Genomic DNA, 20,481 nt, shown 5'->3' with positions numbered 1-20,481 from the left:
CTCTTCTCATAAGAGCACCGGTCATGTTGGATTAGGTCCCTCTCTCATGACCTTGTTTTAACTTGATTGCCTCTGTAAAGACCCTGACTCCAAATACAGTTGCATTCTGAACTGCTGGGGATTAGGATTTCAACATATCTTTGGGGGGGACATTGTACAACCTATAAACAGATGTGCTCCAAGAAACAAGAAGCAGCTCAGGGTTCCTACAGTGTTTTCCTTTGTGGGTGAGGGAGTCACTGGAGCTGGGGCCTGTGGGTGAAGAAGTGTCAGTGTTACTGTGGGGGCCAGCCTCCAAGATGGTTCTCAGCGGTCCCCATCTCTGCCTTCACACCCCTCTGTAGCCTCCTCCGTACTGTATCGGAGTTGGTCTGTGTGACCAATAGATGGTCAGGAGCAATGGTATGTCATTTGGAGGCTAGGTTATAAAAGGTCTTTGGCATTTGCCTTGCTCTCCCTTGGATCACTTGCTCTGGTAAAGCCAGCCACCATGTCATGAGGACACTCAAGCAGCTCAGTGGGGGCCCTCGTGGCAGGGAACTAAGGCCTCCAGCCGATAGCCATGTCGGTGAGCTTTCTAAAAACGACTCTCCAGCTTCAGGGCGGCCTTTAGACAACCATAGCCCCGGCTGACATCTTCACTGTGACATCGTGACAAATCCTGTGCAGGTTTCCCATTGCTGTTGCAGCAAATTACCACAAACATAGTAACTTTAAAATAACACAGTTTATGCTCTGATAGTTATGAAGGTCGGAAGTCCAAAATGAGCCTTAAGGGGTTAAAATCAAGGTGAAAGGATGGCTGGCTCCTTCTGGAGGCCCCGGGGGTGATCCATTCCTTGCATCTTCCAGCTTCTAGAGGCAGCCAGCATTTCTTGGGTCCTGGCTGCATCACTCCTATCCATGATTCCATCATCACAGCACTGTTTTCTTCCCCACTGACCCTCTCACCTCCCTTTTATAAGGACCCTTACGATTACATTTAGGGGCCGCCCAGCTTATCCACATACTCCAGGATAAACGCTCATCTTAAGATTTTTAATTTAGTCACATCTGCAAAATTCCTTTTGCCATCTAAGTGAACATATTCACATGTTCCGGCGATTAGGACGTGGACATCTTTGGGGGCCTTATTCATCCTACCATAGCCCATGAGCCAGAACCACACAGCTAAGCCGCCTCTGAATTCCTGACCCACAGAAAACCATGAGCGAGAAGGACATTTGACATTTCAAAGTGACTAGCTGTTGAGGCAATTCGTTACGTAGCAATAAATAACTAATCCAGACTGGGGGTTGTAATCCAGCATTTGGTTGTAACACTTGACAGTCATTAATTCTGGATTTATTGTAATGTTTTCCTTGAAATATACAACTAGAAGAGTGTGCAAATCTTAGAAGTGTCCAGTTGGATGAATTTTTACAGACTGAAAACACCCTCATCTGTTTTTAATAACGAAGCCTGGCTATAGCCCAGATGCCTCTGTGCTCTGTACCAGTAATTCTGTTTGCTCTCAGATTGGCTCCCACCGTTTCTCTGCTGTGCTCTAAACAGTTTTAAGAGCTTACCTTCTGGTAGGTTCAGCGAAGTGAACGGCAGTGAGGGACAGTTGAAAGACAGGAGGAGTGCAAGAACCAGTGTATTTCTCCCTCTCTCGCACTGCCTTGGGGTCGGGGGTGGGGGGCATCCCTGACTGCAGCCCAGCCTCTGTAATTCCGGATCCCATTTGGGACCCTCCTCCCTGACTGCAGCTCCCATTGGGCAGCCCTGCTGTTGCCCGTTGGATGGCCCAACTTTTTGGCTTTTCCTTCCAGCCCTAGGTTGGCAGTGCCTTCCTGTAGCTGTTAATCTCTTCTGGCTTCTCATCTTTTCCATCACCTGAAAAACCAATTCCCTATATTAAATTCCTTTGGCTGAATGATCTAGAGTGATTTCTATTTTCCTGACTGATACAGGCTCCTTGGAGGTATTGCATTAAATCCTTCTGGCTTCAACAGAAAAGTATCAGGTTCATAGAATTCATTTTCTGAGAAATGAGGCTATCCTCACTATACAGTCCCTGCAGGTTTCATGTTTTCGGAGTCTTTACTCTGAAAGAAGGAAATGGGAACCTTTGTTATGTATCAAGTACGTGCCACAGTATTAGGTATACCAGATATACGCAGTTTTGCATTATTTCACTTGTTCCTTGCAATACCGTTTGTTGCAGAATAACACTGTTATTTTAACAGATGAGGAACTGAAAGTAAGGAGGGGTCAGTAATTCTTCAAAATTCACATAGTGCCTCAGGGTTCATCTCATCCTAAAGCCAGAGCTTTTCCTGCTGCTCCCATGTTGTTGGTAGTTTGCATCTCCCCCTCCCCACCAGCCAGGGTCCCTCCCTACCAGCCAGGGTCCCTCCCTAAGTGTGGTTGGGCTTCAGCTTCCCTTGGTTTCATAGCGCACTCATCAATATTCAAGGAGAAATACCAGAAATACCAGCCCCCCCACACCTGCAACCAACTTATATAAGTGTCTTCTCTGCGGATTCAGGAGGCATTTCCAGGAGGATTGAGATCATTTGAAGTGTGGCAGAGTTGGGAGTTCCAGTTGATGCTGGTGGATGGAGCACGGGGCAGTACTGGGGTGAAGCACTTAGCTTGGTGGTTCAGAGAAAGGACTCAGGCCCCACATTGCCTGGGTCTGTGCAGTGATCGATTAGGCATGCCTGCCACAGGCAAAGAAAGGACAGGAGGAGTCATGAGGTGTTTCCTGACCCTTTGGAAACAGGCAGGCCTGAGCTTGAACCTACGTGTCACTGTCTAGCTGGGTGACTTTGGGATCTTTGATGAGTCTCTCTGTGTCTGTCACCACATCATTAAAATAAAACACTTTGCAGGATGATTATGAAGAAAGGACATTGTCTAGTGACAACTACCTTCTCCTTAGTCCCCTTACAGCTGGAGGTTGGGCTCTTTTTCAGTCTTAAATAAGAGAATCTGATGTGCCACTTGGGGTTTTCTAAGGGGTGCCCCAACTCTTTCCCAAAATGGGACTGAACGCTTCCTGCTCATGCTCACTCCATGCCAATATGGCCTTGGAGCTCTTGCCAGGACACAATGCACGGGGCCTTTACTTTCCCCCATAGCCTCCTTTCTCCCAGGCAAGTGACCCTTGGACAATTTGAATGAAACAATGGCAGTTCCTCATAACCTTGCTTTCTGGGAAGACTCCCCCCAGCTCTGGAGACACGGTCATCCTTGGATGAAGCAGGAGCAAATAGAGGCAAAGGGGAAAATAGCTGTGGGCTGGGGTCAGGAGACCTGGGTCCACTCTAGCCTGTCATGTCTTGGGTGCGTGTCCCTGGGCAAGTGACTTAACCTTCCTGAGGCTCAGCCTGCTCATCTGTAGAATGGGGATGATGAGGCTGCCATGCGAGGCACTGAGCAGGTGGACCAGGGGATTGGTGATTGCAGTGCAGAGAGAAATGAAGTCCTGTATTTCTAATTTTCTGATAATAAAAGTAAATCATATTCTTTGCAGAATATCGGGAGAAGTATAAGGGGGGGCGAATCACCTGATATCTCACTGCACAGAGATAATAGCTCTGCAACGAGTTTGTTGCAATGTTCTCACGTTACTTTTTATGTGTTTATATTGTATGTGATTCTGAGGGTTTTTATAAAGATTGCGTGAGATAAGGTTTTTTTTCAAACATTTAGTAGCACGCCTGCCCACGTGAGAAATAGAAATAAATACGTTCATTTATGAACTATTCACAAATACTTATTAAGTATGTGCTGTGTCAGACTGGGAATATTTGTGTGTGAATCTGTAAATACACATGAGAACACACATTCACACGTGTACATATTTATGTATTTACATTTATACATTTACATTTCTATATACTACGTGTATACTTTATATAAACGTACATTTATACACAGTTACACAGCATATGCAGGTGCGTATAATTTTTTCTTAACACCAGGCTCTGTAACATGAAGTTTCTATTTGTCATTAGCACATCAGAAAAGAATAACAAGGTGAATTTTCATCAGGTTTTGAGGATGTTTTGAGATAGTCTGATCTATAATATAAATTAGGTGAAATTAACTTTGGGAGGCCTTGCGGGACACCTCCAAAGTTTAGAGAGGCAACCTCCAGAGCCGCAGAAGGTGACATAGGAGAGTCCCGTGCATCTGCAGGCAGGAGAGGGTCCTCTGAAGATTGAGGTGCCCGGGGCAGAGATCCCAGACAACAGTTTTAAATACTAGCCTCTAATGGAACTTACAAGAGGAGATGATTTTAATTGCAGCCACTGATTATCGTACAAACTGCTCCCAACACGGGCAACTCCACACAGCACGTTCCAGGGGGAGCAGCTTGGGAGTTTAACAAGGGTTGATGACTCTCTCATGTGATGCAGGGGAGGCTGGCGCGTACACATACGTCGTAGTCTTGTGTTGATCTCTGTGTGCGTGGTGTGTAGTATGTGTGTCCCTCCTTCATTCAGCTCTTATAGCCATGCGGTAACGCCATTCACTCAATCCCAAGACATATTGAGTGCCTGCTCTGTTCTAGATGGCAGCAATACAGAAAGATCAGGGCCCTGAAAGAATGATGCTCATGGAAGTTAGGATTTTATCTGCACAGCCTGTGCCTAGATCAGTGCTGCTGGTACACAGTTCATGCTCAGTAGATGCTTATTGAATGAATGGTATGACAGTGTGTGTGTGTATATATATAATGAATATATAATAATCTACGTTAGCATGTTGTGTGTCTATTACAATGTATATCACTACATGGTAGCTGTGGAGTAATATGGACATATGGTATGTTATTAGTAGGTTTCTATTGTACACATCTTACTGTCTAAATACTTTTGTTCCCTAATTTCCCCCCCACAACTTCTTCCTGCTTCAAGCCCGCAAAGAGAGAGTAAAACAGAGAAGACCGAGCTCGTACTTGGCCTCAAAACACAATCCCATTTGCATAGCAGTCCTGACCCGATCCTGAGCGCTGCTGCTCATGGAGGTGGAAGAAGGCCCCAGAAGGGGCCTCCCCTGTGCCCCCTTCTCCTGGTGCACCACCCTCCCCTCCATGTCTCTCGAGCCGTCTCTGGCTTGGGCCTTGTTTTGTCTGCCCCCAGGAGACTAGTGTGGGCACCGCATCCATTTCGCCTAACGACTTGGTCTCGGCAATCAGCAGACTAGTTGGTTTTCAAGTTGAAACAGGAAAGGTTTGCTGATTACACAGACTCTGAATTTCCCAAATCCGTCTCCCTGGGAGGTTCCTGCTGAGCCTGAGGCGTGACCCCAGGCAGATGGGGGTGGGGCGCGGAGGGCAAGGGGCACAGCGGAGGGAGGCAGTAGCGGCAGGTCCCCGGCAGCACAGGCCTCACCTGTCTGTGGATGGTTTTCTTGCTCTCAGCTGTCCTCGCCCTGTCTAGCTAACTCATCCTCTAAGCTGCCCTTGCTTTCCACCCCCGTCTTTCCTCTGCAGATGGTGAGAAAGCTTTCAGAGCCCTGTATGCCAGCCTCCTTATTCTCTGCGTGACCTTGGCAAACCCCCCCCCCCCCCCGCCGGTGACGTGGGGACACCCACACAGTTGCTCGTCGTTCTCTGCGCGTTAAGACGTAGCGATGCCACCACTGGCCAAGCCTTTCCTCTCTGCCAAGCTCATTCGATCCTCACAACAGCCCTGGGAAGGGGACTACGGCTGCCCCCATTTTACCCGTGGGGGTCAGAGAGGTTGAATAACTTGCTGAAAGTCACACAGCCAGTAAGTGGTAGAGCTGGGATTTGAACCCAGGCATCCTGGCTCCAGAGCCTACTTTCACTTTCATGATATTATGGATCTGATGCATCTCAGGTCCCTATTTCCTCTGCTCACCTGCTTGGTCCTGGCTCAGAGCCACCTGTCCCTGAGACCCAGCATCCTTCCCTTCCCTGTCCTCTGTCCGCTGGGAGGCTTCTTGCGGATCGAGACTGTAAGACCTCGTTGCTCCCTCCGTGGGCCAAGGTCACCCAGGCACAACCAGGAGGGGCCATCTGGGCTCTTCTCTCTCAGCTCGTGTGGCCTAAGGGCCTCACCTGAGAACCCAAGACTTGGCTGCCTAGTTTTGTGGTCTCCCAGCTGCATGACCTTGGGTGGGTCTTTTTGCTGTTCTGGTGAGAGATGAGTGTCCTCATCTCTAAAAGAAACGTTCACCACGTGCCTGGAATGGCCCAGACATGGACATGGGTAGCATCTCCATGTCTCACAGGTACACAGGTGCCTCGTCCCCTCGCCTCCCAGGGACGCTGTCATCCCGGCCCACTAGCAAGAAGCAGCGCTCGGGCGACGCTCCTGTAATCTCCTGGGATCGTGTGCCCAGCCATTTTCCTAGGTGTCTTTATGAGCTGACAAGCTCGCATCCTGGGCGAACACCCCCCTCGCCATCCCACGGTATGTTATTTCCTCTGACAGTCCACCGACCTCCTGCCTGGGGCCCTGCCTCAGACCGTTTCTCACCTTGTCAGCACCAAGATGGGGATTTCACAGCTGGTTGTTTCAACCCAGGGCACCACTCCCCCACCTCTCCACGCCGCCCCTTCCCTCGTCAGCTGGGCTTGCGTCTTTGGCTTTCTTGATCTTTGCTCGCTCTCTCTCTCTCAAATTGGAGAAGACTCAAAATCAGTGTAAAGACACAGATTTACAATACCGTGAATGGACAAGCTGGTCTGCTGTGTATGCAGAGCTGAGCGTGTCCCTGTGACGGGGAGCAGCCCTGGTCCCCGCTGGCTTTCACTGGGGCGGGCAAACAGAGCCCCGGAAAGATCACTGGCCTGGGAGTGGGGCAGACCGGGGTTCCCCTCCTTGCAGCCTTGAGTGACTTCAGTGGCCTCGATTTCCTCATCTACAAAATAAGGAAAAACAATCCCAGGCTCAGAGAGGGACTGTGAACCGTTCACGGTCCCACAGCTAGTGGGTTGCATGGGGAGCTGGGAATTGTACTTACATTGACCCTCAATTCTTAGTTTTCACCCCTTCACGCTCTCATCAGTTGGTATATACATGTTTCTTTTTTTTTTTTTTTTTTTGTGTGTGTGTGTGTTTTTTTGTGGTACGCGGGCCTCTCACTGTTGTGGCCTCTCCCGTTGCGGAGCACAGGCTCCGGACGCGCAGGCTCAGCGGCCATGGCTCACGGGCCGAGCCGCTCCGCGGCATGTGGGATCTTCCCGGACCAGGTTACGAACCCGTATCCCCTGCATCGGCAGGCGGACCCCCAACCACTGCGCCACCAGGGAAGCCCTATATATACATGTTTCTTAAAAGACAGCAGTCAAAAAAGAAACTTGACATAATTAGAGCAGCTCAAAAGAAAAATCCTATCCGTAACCCCTCTTTGCTCCCATCCATAAATATTCTCAGCTCTCCAAGTGTTTTCCCAACTGCATGTGTGCTATTCGCACGTAGACTTGGCCACGATATTCTCTGTTCTCTTCTGCTTGCTTAATGGTATTTCACAGAAGGCGTTCCACACCGCCACCATCCTTATTTCTAACGTTGACGTCTGCCTAATAGCATCAAAGTGACGCGCTGTGATTTCCGTAACCAGTCCCAGTTGCTGGGTGACAAGGCGGCTCTCAGCCTCTCGTGTCATCAGTAGCACAGCCCCAGGCATCCTTGGTTACAGAACCTTGCTCTGTGTTTTAGTTTACACCCCATGGGATTAATCCCCAGAAGGTGGGTTTCTGGGTTTAACCCAGGGTTTCTCAGGCTGGACACTGTTGACATTTGTGTGAAGTAATCCTTCATGGTGGAGGTTGCCTTGTGCGTTGTAAGATGCTGGGCAGCGCCCTTGGCCTCTACTCTGCTAGATGCCGTCAGACTCGCAAGTGTGACAACCAGAAACGCCTCTGGACGTCGCCTGATGTCCCCTGGAGGGCAAACTCACCCTCAGTTGACAGTCATTGTGTTAAAGGGGAGGAGTGTGGGAATAACGTTACAAATGAAAGTCAGAGATTTTCCAGAGAGTCTGGACAAAAATCCAGTCAGGGCAGAAAGTAACGGGATGAGCATGGAGAGTCAGGTGCACCAAGCTTGGGTTCCGGCTCGAGTTCCAGTTCAAGCTTGCGGCCCCCCAGGCCTCATTTCCTCATCTGTGAAATGGGATCAGTAATAAGGAGCCACGTGCCAGACTTGTGAGGAGTGAGGGAGGCCAGGAGCGTGAAACGCTGAGCACAGTGCTGGGCGTGGAAAGGTCTCAGTGAGCGCCAGCAGTGCTGGCCAGCTCCGCGGGGACCCCCACTGGGGTTTCCATCTTTGCCTTTTGCTGCCTTTGAGGATGGAACGTTGGGGGGGTCTAGGTGACAGAGCTGTGAGGGACCCGTTCTTGTTCTGCCCTCCCCCCAATCTCCCACTCCACATCCATCCCTGGGACAAAGACTCCGCTTCCAGAACCAGCCTCCGCAACTCTCCTGGGAAACATACATTGACTCCTCCATTGACCCATCTATCCAGGGTGTCCACTTGGGGCCGGCACCCCCCGTGTGGGTGAGTGAGCTCTGTGCGGGGCCGTGCCCTGGAGCCCCCAGGCATCCACTTCCTCCTCTGTAAAATCCAGAGCATCTGAGGGTCCACGAGCCTGTCCATAGAGAGAGCCCCTCGTGGGCACGCGCCACGTCGCAGGGTCCTAGTGAGCGCCAGGCTCCTCCCCAGAGCCCTCGTAGGCGGGTGGGGGTCTCGCCCAAGGCCAGCGTGTGCTGTGGTCTCTGTCTCCAGGAGAAGTACGTGGAGGAGCTCGCCGCGGTGAGACAGACCCTCCAGACAGACCTGGAGACGTCCATCCGGCGGATTGCCGACCTGCAGGCAGCCTTGGAAGAGGTGGTATCCAGCGACAGCGACACGGAGAGGTAAGCTACCAGGAGGCGGCTGGGGCTGGGCGTGGCAGGTGGGCTGCACCCTGGGGAGCTCTGCAGCCTCCGGTGGGCAGTGCTGCCCCTCTCAGGTCTGGGGGTCTAGGGACGCAGGCGCGCCAGGGCGTGGGAGGAATAACTGGCCGCCTCAGGCGAGCAGAGGCAGGATGCTTCCCCGCTGGTGGTGACGTCTCCGTGTTACCGCCAAACGCCTAGAGCCCGGTTCGCCCAGCCTTTGGGGAGACAGTCTGGAGGAGTGGCTGCAAAGTGTCCTCCAGTGTGTGATCTCGGGCAGGTCACACATCCAGCCTGGGCCTAATTCCCTCATCTGTAAAGTGGACATAGCACTACCGGGCAAACCACATGAAATGGCCAAGAGTTGACCCCTGTTGACCTACAGAGGGGACGTTCCGTATACTCCGCTCACTCCCCGCCTCGTAGCTTGTGAGTGAGGGTGGAGTGAGTCACTAGGTGACCAGCGTCAGGGCATGTAAGTGCTGCAGGAGTGTGGGCTGTGTCTGCACAGGATAATGAGTGTTATTTCACAGAGGCAGCAGCTGGTCAAGGGTGCAAGATTAGAGCGTTGGCCCTCAGCTTCAACGTCAGGGCTTCTCTCCTCCCTCAGAAGACAGATAGGCCGCCTCCCGCCGACTCCAGCCAAGTCTCAGGCTGCACAGGCCACGAGTGGGCTGCCCCGCTGGGAGCGGTTGGAGGTGTCCTGGCGGGCACACAGCACTGGCTGTCACCCTGCGGATGGCCCGTGGCGTCCTGTCGCCCTGAGCTCCCTCTGTAGCCTTGACACGTTATGTCTCTGGAAATCATAGCTGCCCATCTTGCTGTGGCGTGTCCACCTCCATGTCAGCCTCTGCAGCAAAGCCTGGGCGACAGGGAGAGGCGTTTTCTTTGTGCAGACAATGAGACAGTCAGGGGCGGGATGCCCCGAGTTACCCGTCAGGTGTGGTTCCTCCCGGGACCAGCCAGCCACCTCTTACTGGGGTGTGGGCAGGGCCAGCTGCCGACTGGCGGGAGGTGTGGGTGAGCAGGGCAGCAGGGGAGGAGAGAGAGTTGTGTGTGGGCTGTGGTCCAGCCCGTGGGAAGAACCTGGCATCTGTGTTAGAGCTGACCACGCCCAGTCCAGAAAAAAGACTGGAAGGAAACACACCAACGTTCTAATACATTGGGAAGGCATTACTGGTGACCTAAATTTTTATTTTTTTCAGGCTTATGTAGATTTTCTCAAATTTCTGCAACGAGCATGCACACACATCCCTAGCTGTACTAGCGTCCTCTTTGGGAGATTTTGCTCGTATAAGTCATGTACTTTATACCTCGATAGGAGGCCGTGAGCACATTCTCTCCTTGATGCAGCCCTGGGCTGGTGACAGCTGCTCAGCAGCGTGTAGCCTCCGACTTTCCCATGAAGATGTTCATTCTCAGCATCAGTGTGACAGAGACCCAGTGGACTTGCCATGTTCTAGCCTCTAAATCAAGGGCTTTATCTCAAACGTCCTCAGTTTGTGCAAAAATGGCTCCCACGCAAACATTGTAAGGATTTCTGCCACGCCCTGCGAGTTTCCACAGCTGCCAAATTGCTGGTGAAACGGCTAATACTGATGCTGCTTCCAGCTCAGGGTCACATTCAAGAACCCCCTCCGCCTCCCCTCCTTCAGTTTTATTAGTGTCATAACAGAACTAACATCTGTAATTACAAACCCCTGGCGTCAGTATTACCCGCTCGATGCTTGGCTGGCCTCTCCGTTAATAGAAATGCTAGGACTTTTGCATTAATCATAATGGGAATTAATGGCTGTATATACTAGTATTTTGTGTTCTTTTGTGTGTGTGTGAATGAGCAAAACTTTTAAACCATTTTTACTTGCATAGCAATAGATTGCTTTTCTAATAAACAATAAAAATTCTAAAAATAACAAGATTGGAAAGAGGCAGAGAGTCCGGGCTTGGAGGTGCAGGGACACGCTGGACAGAAGGTGTGACAAAGAACAAGAAGCAGGTTCTCACCTGGCGCATGAGGTCCTGGCAGTGAGGTCACAGGTGGTTACAGACATCGCTCTGGTCTCTGTTTACAGGGGGTCCCCTCAGGCCTTAAAGGGACCCTGCCTGCACCCTCCTCCTAATAGGAGATATTTTTATCTGTCTTTGCTCCAGGTGACAAGCCTCGTGCTCACCCCCTGGTTCCCATCCAGCTTTTCTGAGCTCTAGTCCCTGGGCCCCCAGGGATCCAATCTGAACCCTAGCTTTCTGTCTGCATTTTCATGATCTTTTGTCTCTGGGGCTTTACATCTTCATCTCGCCTGGACGTCTGGTGCCTTTTCCTCGTCCGAATCTCCAGTATCCGCCCAGTACCTGACTCATGCTTCCCGACACTGGAGGGGCCCTCACCTGCGTCTCAGGGTTGTGCGAGGGGTGAAATGATCATAGAACCCCAGGTGTGAAGAAATGCATCTTGTACCTGGAAGAGCCCAGGCGATGCATGGGGTTCTTGCAACTGGAAGTGGAGGCAGCTTGAGGAGGGCGCAGGTGCTGCATTTCAGCCAGCCTCATTTCCAGTCAGGGATCCAGCGGTTCATGTCTGCAGGACCTTCTGTGGGTTATTCAACCTCTCTGAGCCTCAGTCTCTTCATTTGTAAGACGGGTTGATAATAAGAAGTAAGTGAAAGAATCTGACCCAGGTTTAGTGCCTTTTACCTGGCAGGGGCTCAGCGGTCATCAGTTCCATTCATTCATTCATGTGATTGATTCTGCGTGGTCCGCACCAGACACTGCGCCGAGTGTCTGTCTTATTCCACGCTTCTTGTTATCATGTTTCTCCATCTTAGCAATACAGAGAGATTGAATAACTTGCCCAAGGTCAGGCGGAAGTTAAATTCCTGAGGGAGTAGTGAGGGAGGAGAGCACAGATATGGTCTCTGCCTTCGTGGAACCCACATTGTGATGAGGGAGCGTGCGCGCGCGCGCGCGCGCGCACGTGTGTGTGTGTGTGTGTGTGTGTCCCCGCCCATGAATACAGTGGACAGACTGACGAATAAAATGCTGGGATACAGTAGGAATTACAAAGACAGAGAACGCAGAGCTCTGATGAATAACACGGGAGGTAGACATGGCCTCTCTGAGAGGAAGAACTGAACTGAAACCTGGATTAAAAGAAGGAGCCAGGGCTTCCCTAGTGGCGCAGTGGTTGAGAGTCCGCCTGCCGATGCAGGGGACACGGGTTCGTGCCCCGGTCCGGGAAGATCCCATATGCCGCGGAGCAGCTGGGCCCGTGAGCCATGGCCTCTGAGCCTGTGCGTCCGGAGCCTGTGCTCCGCAACGGGAGAGGCCACACAGTGAGAGGCCCGCGTACCGCAAAAAAAAAAAAAAAAGAAGGAGCCAGACGCGGGAGCTCTGGAGAAAAGTGAGTCAGGGCAAATGAGGAATGTTCTAGGAAGTGAGGGTTGACCAGTATGCCCGAGTGAGATCAGTGGGAACGAAAGGCTCTCTTCCTCTTGCTCCTTCCCTCTCTCCCACCTGTCTTCCCCTTTCGAAGTGGCCCATGGAAGCCCACCGTGTCCCCGTGAAGCGCCCCCGAACCCCGGGCAGGACTGACGGGCACCATCTGTGGGTCCACCGTGGAATGAGATCGTGGGGTTTCTTGTTCAGAATCGGTTCGGAATTCCAGGCAGTCACAGCAGAGCGTCACACCAAGCACAGGCCCCTCTGGGCACGGGCTGGAAGCCTGTGAAGCCAGCCCTGAGCCCAGGGTGGTCTTCGGGAAGCATCTCCTAATGCCCAGTAGGCCTCGGTCCTGACTCGCTGTCTTGTAACTTAGATTTGGAACTTCCACAGAGCGTGGGTTTCAGTAATAGCATAGGAGTGGGGGAAGACTGGGGGAAAGTGGCCACAGAGAAGCCTCAGCACTTCTCAAGTCTCAATTTCAGAGGATTAGTGTCATGCAAACCACGCTGTCTGGCCGCAGCACAGCTAAATTGGTTATCAACAATGCAAAGAAATACAGCGCGCCACTGGGTTCTAGAGCCGCGTGCAGAGCAGAGCCCCAGTTCCTGCCCCAGGGCCAGCCCAAGCTCCTGCCCATCCTGACAGCTCAGCCCTGCACTCCCCTCTTCATTGCCTCATCACCTGGGGAAAGAGGGTTGGATTGGAGCCTGAGGGATTGGGCCAAGGTCTGTCTCCAAACTGAGCTCTCAATTAGGATTCAAACCCACCCTGGGAGAGAGAGCGATTGGTGCTTCAGCTGGAGGTGAATTTCTTTGGGAGACTTGTTCAAATTATGAAAAGTCGCATTTCCCCATGTTGGGTATTAGATCCAAGTGTAACGGGCCTTCCAGGCTGGAAACGTTGCTACGTGCTCAGAAAGCCAGGCGGCCAGTGCGGCAGCATTTAAACGCGTACCCGCCTACACCAGGGCCCTGGCGGAGTAACTTAGACTGTGGCGTCAACCTCCTTAGATTAATGGAGAAATGCTTTCCGCTGTTCCCCCGGGCCTGGCGCCTGCTCATTACTCGTGGAGGGAGGGGTGCGGCAGCTGACAGCCCCATCTGCTCCTGGCCCAGGGTCTGCAGCTGCCCTGTCATCACCTTGGCTGGGAGTTTGGGTTGGGAGGGGGAGTGTCGAGAGGTCAGTGGATGACCCCTGACTCCTGGGTCAGCCAGGAGTGTCTCCACGCCAGCTGGCCCCATCTGAGATGAAGGCCCTGGAAAGGAGTCCTCTGTTGCTGTGTTGAGTGTAAGTTGTACATTTTCCAACATACATCCTTTTAACTTGGCTAAAACAAGGCTGCGGTGGGACAAGTAGAAAGATCTGGGTCTAACCAAAGATTGCCGCTGCCACTGAGGGCATAATTCTGAGTTAACTTACTCATCAGTGGGCCCAGGCTCTGGTCAGACTGTAACGGTCCCTGCTACGAAGTAGGACGGGCTCTGGGACTCCCCACGTCTCTTTTCCCACAACTCTCTTACCTCCTAATTTTGCTTAGAAGGAAGAGCTTAAAGCACTTCTCCGTTATTCTAAGACATCCAAGCTACATCACAGGGCCCTCATGCAGAACAGCACATTTAAGTGATGCCACAGAGGACACCTGTCTTTCTAAGCATCTTTCTAGCTTGGAAGGCCTGGATACCCAGCTAGTGGGGTTCGTGGGGAACGAGGGCTCCAAACTGCTTTATCCACTCTGGCATTACAGGGCATCGTGATCATTGTGCTAATAGTCTTTCCTGAGGACTTACTTTGTGCCAGGCCATGCAGCCTACCTGTCTCACGTACATAGTTCTCACAGCAACTCTCTGAGGTTGGTAACCATTATCACCCCCGGTTTACAGAAGAGGAAACTGGAGCTTAGAGAGGTCAAGAAACTGGCCCCAGCTCACACAGTAAGTGATGGGGCCGGGATTTGATTTCCAGGTTGACCCCATCACCCACACCTCCAGTGACTAAGCTCTGCTGTCATGTCAGACGTACCCCATCTTTCCCCTTTCTGTTGTCAAGGCCTTTGTTCTCTGCCAAGGAACTGGCCTGTCATTCTGGTGAACTTGTGTCTGTCACTGTGATGTGGTACCAGTGCATTCATGTGTTACTTCCCAGGCAACGTTTGCATTCAGGCTGGAGTTGTCTAGCGAAGACTCCCCTGAAAGGAATACAACAGAAGACATTTAGTAACTTCTCTTGCTCATCAGCAATCCCCCTGTCCACAAGTGCCTGGCCCAACTTCCTCTTGAAAAGTCACATGCACCAAGGCAAGAGAAAGAACCACTGACCACGTGTCAGGAGATGAGGGGAAAACCAGGCACCACATATGTTCCAGTGCTGGCTGCACTGCCAAGGAGATCAGGACCATGGACAGGTCACCTGCCCTTCCTGGGCCTCTGCTTGCCCACCCAACAGATAAACAACATCATCATCATCATCACCATCATCATCATCATCATCGATGAGAACCTCCCATGTTAGGGCAGGAGGTATGGTCGCGAACAGGCAAACGTGGATCTGCCTCATGGAGCTTGAAGTCCAGAGACTCTTTCTTGTGGTGGAAGGGTCAGTGGGTTTTAAACTCCTTTAAGAAGAATCCCCTCTTTTACACCAAAGCAAACTCCTATAGAAAATTCTAGCTTAGGTTGAAGTACAGCCGTCCTCTGATCGGAGTGAGAGAGGACGTTTCCCCATGGGTGGACTCAGTGTTTGAATTTGCTCCCTTCTGAAAGGGCTCTTTCCCCCCAGACTAGAGACTCATTTACTTTGAGATGTCCAGTTGTGCCAGTTGAATTAACACCAGCCTGCACCTTGGTTAGTTGCATTGTGCTCTGCAGACATTCCTGTGCTGGGTTCAATTAAAGATTGAACCAATGAAGTGGGTGAGGAAGTATGGCCAGCTGCCCAGACCTTGTCTCCTACAGAGTTCAAGGCCAGTTGCCTTAGGATTATGGAGACATTAGCTTGCCCAGGCACCCACCAGGATCTCTGGGCACACCCTCTTGTAATCAGGGTCATGGACTCCTGGGGTGGGAAATGGGCCTGAAGCCCCTCCCTCTCTATTGTCATGCCTCAAGTCCCACCCCCACTGCGGCCCGTGTTTGTCCTTCCTCCCTGCTTGCGGGCACGAGAAACCTTGTTCCAGGTACAACTCACCCTCTCTGTTTTTAAGGCGCATGCCACACTGTTGTGAACGCTACAGCTTGGGCCGCAAGACCCTTCAGTTCTTTTGTCTTTCTATGAGCGTTTCAGAAGATGTAGCCCTGTTCACGCAAACCCCTCCCTCCGCTTCCCAGGACCCTTGCCTACCACATTTTAGCTTCGTTGGTCAGCTGGAACCAGTGTCCTTAACTGGGGTCTGTGAACTAGTAGGTCGAGGGAGGGGGTGTCCACACCCGAGTTCTAGAGATTATACTCTGAACCCTCAGATACTGCACTAAAATTTGGGTCTGTGTTTGTGCGTTTGGGCAAATGGAAGTTCCATGGTCTTCATAAAAGATGCTCGTAGGGACTTCCCTGGTGGTCCAGTGAGTAGGACTCTGTGCACGCATGCTGCAGCTAACAGTCCACATGCCACAACTGAAAAAGAAGATCCCGCCTGCTGCAGCTAAGTCCTGGTGCAGCCTAAATAAGTAAATAAAAATAAATCTTTTTAAAAAATGCTCATAAAAGGCCCAGGACTCCTGCTCTAGGGGCCTAAGTGCATCCTCTCCACTGCACATAATTTTTAAGCATCCGAGCATCTTGGCTCAAACGCCTCATTTCACACACCGGACACCCCGAACAGGGAAGAGAGGAGGCCAAGGCCACGCAGTGAGAACACGAGGATTCAGTTGCCTTTCCTCCCAGTCTGGTGTTCCTTCTGCAGCCCCAGTGCATAGAGCCTTACAAGAGACTCAGGCCACCAGCAGGAATAAAGCTGGTTCTACTCACACTGTCCACTTCAGTTAAAGTTTTTAAGTATTTTTAAATAGTTTGTTTAAAAGCCGAATCAGAAAAAAATTTATATAGATCCTCAAGAAGATTTAGGGTCACTCACAAAGATACTTTTATTCTATTGCAGGGGTTTTCTATTGCTGTCATAGCAAATTAGCTCAAATTTTATGGCTTATTAACTTACAGTTCTGTTCATTAGAAATCCAGTCTAACCTCCCTGGGCTAAAATCAAGGTGTCAGCAGAGCTGTGCTCCTCTGGAAACTCTAGAGGAGAATCCATCTCCTTGCCTTTTCCAGCTTCTAGAGTTTACCCACATTCCTTGGCTTGTGGCCCCTTCCATCCTCACAGCCAGAAATGTTGCATCTCTGACTCTTCTTCCATAGCCACGTGTCCCTCTGACCACATCTGGGAAAAGGTCTCTGCTTTTAAGGATTGGAGTCATTAGACTGGGCCCACCCCAATAATCCGGGATAACCTCCCTGTCTCAAGATCCTTAACCTTAACCACATCTGCACAGCCCTTTTTAACATGTCAGGAAACACAGTCATAGGTTCTTGGGATTAGGGATTAGGATGTTGACATCTGTGGGGTCATTATTCTGCCTCTCAAGAGGTCGTTCACAAAAGATGCTTTTTGTTAATACTGGAGAGGTCGACAAATTTTTCTTTAAGAGGCCAGATAGTAAATATTTCAGGCTTTTCAGACAATGTGGTCTCTGTTGCAACTACTCTGCTCTGCCACCGTGGAGCAAAAGCAGTAGTGGACAGAATGCAAATGAGTGGGGGTGGCTGTGTTCCAATAAAACTTTATTTATAGGAGCAGATGTGTAGGTTAGATTTGGCCCATGGCCGTCATTTACAGACCCCTCTTCTATTGGATTCACCAGGCATTCTCTGAGAGAACTTCTGCTCCAGCCTTTGCCCTGGGGCTAAAGGGACAAATATGATGTGTTCTTGGCCTGTGAGGGACTCTTTCAGTCTGGTGGGGATGAATAGGTGTTAGTAGAGACCCCAAGAGTGACTGGCCCTTGAGGGTAGGGACCAAGGAGCTGCAGGTGCATCCTTCAGAGGAAGTGACAGGGTTTCTGGGAAGGAATTGCCCAGATTTCACTGAAAAATAAAGCTGGGAGGTCCCGGCCTGAGGAACCAGGATTAAAATGACGGCTCAGGTGTCTGAGGTTTGTGGTTTGGGTGTCTACACCCGTACACTGGGTGGTTGCACTCTGGTTAAGAGCATGAGCTGAGTAGCTCTTACAGACCTGGGGGATTCAAAGCTGCGTGACCTTGGACAAGGGTGTCAGTTTCCTCAACTCCAGGAGGGAGACTGGCAAGGTGGTTAGTGGGATCGTGTGTAATGCGTATTTGTTGAATCAAGGGATGCTCCCAAGACAATAGCTAACTATTGTAATTAGCTCAGAGTTTCCCAGAATGCACTGGGAAAGCCGACCACCGCATCCCCGTGTCTGATTCGCAAGCACTCACAAAGAATATAGAGCAAATGCTCATTGACAATTATGATGCTATTAATAGCAGTACTAGTTGTACTAAAACAAGAGGAGTGGTAATGGTTGCTACCCTTTAATTAACATTGCTTGTTTGCCAAGAGCCATGCTGAGATCTTTATAAGGGTTATCTCAGTCTGCTCCACAACTCTGGGGGAGAAGGCGATTATTAGCTACATTTTACAGAAGACCACAGGAGGCTCAGAGAAGACAAGTGACTTGCCTAAGATCACACAGTGGCAAAGGTTGGAGGTGGGACTCAAACCCAAGTTTATTTAACGTCAAAGACTGGGTTCTTCCCCAGCCCCTGTCAGCGCAAGGATAACAGACTCTTTCTTGTGCCTTCTTCTAGTGTCCAGACAGCAGTGGATTGTAGCGGCAGTGGCAGAAAAGAGACGTAAGTTAACCCTGAGTAGAACTGAGCCAATTACACCAAAGCCCAAGACGAGCCCCTGGCCCTCTGTGTCCAGTTTGCAGAAGAAACATCCACACCCACCTGGAGAGTTATCCACAGTGCCCGCGAGAGCTCTTACTCCATAGTCATAACATATAGCCCCGGGGGTGTACTACTGAACGTCCAACTTCTCGCAGACAAAGAGAAGCCCATGACTTACCATGCCACCGTTCTCAGACACCGTCAGTGGCTCCCCGTTGCCTCAGAAGAGACTTTTTAGACTGACATTTGAGCCCTGCACATTCTGACCCTTACTTCCCCCTCCACCTGGGGCTCCTGCTTTCCATATCATCCGTGCCTTACGTACCTATGTGTGTGCTGTTCCTTCCAGGCCTGTGTAGCCAAGCCCTAACCTTCAAACAAGATGTAGCTCAACTGCCACTACTTGATTCCTTCCTTTATGCCTCCAAGAAGCAAATCAAGGCTCCCTCCTTGTCCTCCTTGGAACCTATCTTGTCTTTATCTACAGCATTGATAATTTTCTTTTACGGTTATTTATATAGATGTCTACTCTGCTAAAATGGGGTCTTGAGGGCAGGGTCAATGTTGGGTTCATGTTTATAGTTCCTTCCCATGGTGCCTGGCATAGAGTGCTCTATAAACAAACAAACAAATTTGTGTATATATCAATGTATAAATTTATTATATATTATATATAATATATATTTGAGTGAATATATCAATCAGAAAACATATCAACCAGAAAACAATCGTTGAATACCCAGAGCAATGAGAGGCCCACACAGGCCTCTCCCTGTGCTGCTTTCAGTAATAGGGGGCCTACAATTAAGTCTCTGTCCCCAAAGACATTCCAGCTTAGGTAGGCAAGGAGTTAAGGCCTTCACACTTGACATATTCCGTGACCATATCATTTGGTATGCAGTTCAGTGCCAAACTTTACTCCAAAATTAGAGATACCTCAGCATCTATATTAGAGTGTTTATCTTCCCAAGGAAGAGCAGTGGTTATCAGCACGGGCGTTGGAATTGGGTGACCTTAGTCAAGACCCAAGCTGACCTCCCCAAATCCCGTTACTCTCATCTAGGTAAGAGATGCAGCACTGGCTCCCACCGCTCAGGGACGGTATTGTGAGCACTGATTAAAGTTATGCATGTCAGCACTTAGCACAATGCCTGGCTCATGCTAAGGGGTGACTATCTAGTTATTGCTGTTACTGTAGTTGTCATCATGTTGACAATATCTTGCATTCTGGTTCTAGAGATAACGTCTCCATCCTCAGCTCCCAGCCAGAGGGCAGTCTGCAGTCCTGGTTGAGTTGTACTCTGTCCCTGGCCACAGACACGGTGAGGACCCCCTCTCGACAGTCAGCCATCAGCAGCTGTATCCTCAGCCCTAGGTAAGAGTATCTCCCTGCTGCCTCTGGATGACCAATAGCTGAAAGAATCTCAGGCTTTGACGGTTGCTGTTCAAGTCTTCCATTTCCTCTGTCCTAGCCAAGGACAAGCATGGTCCAGTTTGAGGTATGACCCTGCCACTTCCTAGCCGTGTGACTTTAGGCAGACCAGTTACCCTCTCTGAGCCTTCACTTCCTCACCTGTAAAACAGGAAATAAAATTGTGTTTAATGCTCCAAACAGGTGAAATGATGAGAATCTAATACAGCCGTCCCTAAAGCACAGTTTTCCAGATGATTTTAAATAGCAGGGGGTGAACATTTTTAAAAATAGCTGTGGATTTATTATAGTTGTTTTCTAGCTAAGGCAAATCCCACTAGTTTTCCACTTATAGATAGTTTTGGATTTAAAGTTTTCTCTATAAACATATTTACTTAAAGTTTTTTGGTTTTGTTTTTCTTTTAATGGGGAGTCCATATAAAAACTGTTAGGCTGGATGATTTCCTCCTCAGAAATTTCAGCTTTGTTTGAATGTCAGAATTTTATATTTTTTTCCTACCATAGAAGGAGACACATTCAGCCACAGCCTGAGATGGGACCCTCACAAATCTATAGGACTGGCAACAATGTTGCTCCAACAGATGGGCCCCAGGGCTCAGCCTTCGCTGTAGGACTTCAATCCATCTTTCCTCTTGCTTTTCAGCTCCATTCCGCTCAGCTCGTATGGTTTTCCTTTTCAAGGGCAGCCCTCTTGTAATTAGGAGCTAATGGCCATAAATCAGAAATTATGGCTTAAGCAGATGCGTAGTTAAGATGAAATGCACACAAATGCTTGTGTGATAACAGAGGAACCAATGTGATAAGA

At 50.2% G+C, this 20,481-nt stretch overlaps 1 protein-coding gene across 1 annotated transcript in view; it reads left to right on the top strand.

The window, feature by feature from the left end:
- The window catches only part of MYO18B (myosin XVIIIB), a 235,423-nt gene that overhangs the window by 193,060 nt on the left and 21,882 nt on the right, over positions 1-20,481 (top strand). Inside the window, exons 40-42 of the mRNA XM_049697804.1 lie at positions 8,757-8,887; positions 18,161-18,205; positions 19,482-19,619. Coding sequence (XP_049553761.1) covers positions 8,757-8,887; positions 18,161-18,205; positions 19,482-19,619 — 314 coding nt within the window. The remainder of the gene's footprint in view (positions 1-8,756; positions 8,888-18,160; positions 18,206-19,481; positions 19,620-20,481) is intronic.

Source organism: Orcinus orca, chromosome 15, assembly GCF_937001465.1.
Source record: "Orcinus orca chromosome 15, mOrcOrc1.1, whole genome shotgun sequence".
Lineage (NCBI taxonomy): Eukaryota > Metazoa > Chordata > Mammalia > Artiodactyla > Delphinidae > Orcinus > Orcinus orca.
The sequence above is the reverse complement of the archived record's forward strand: the minus strand, read 5'-3'. Positions and strand labels throughout refer to the sequence as shown.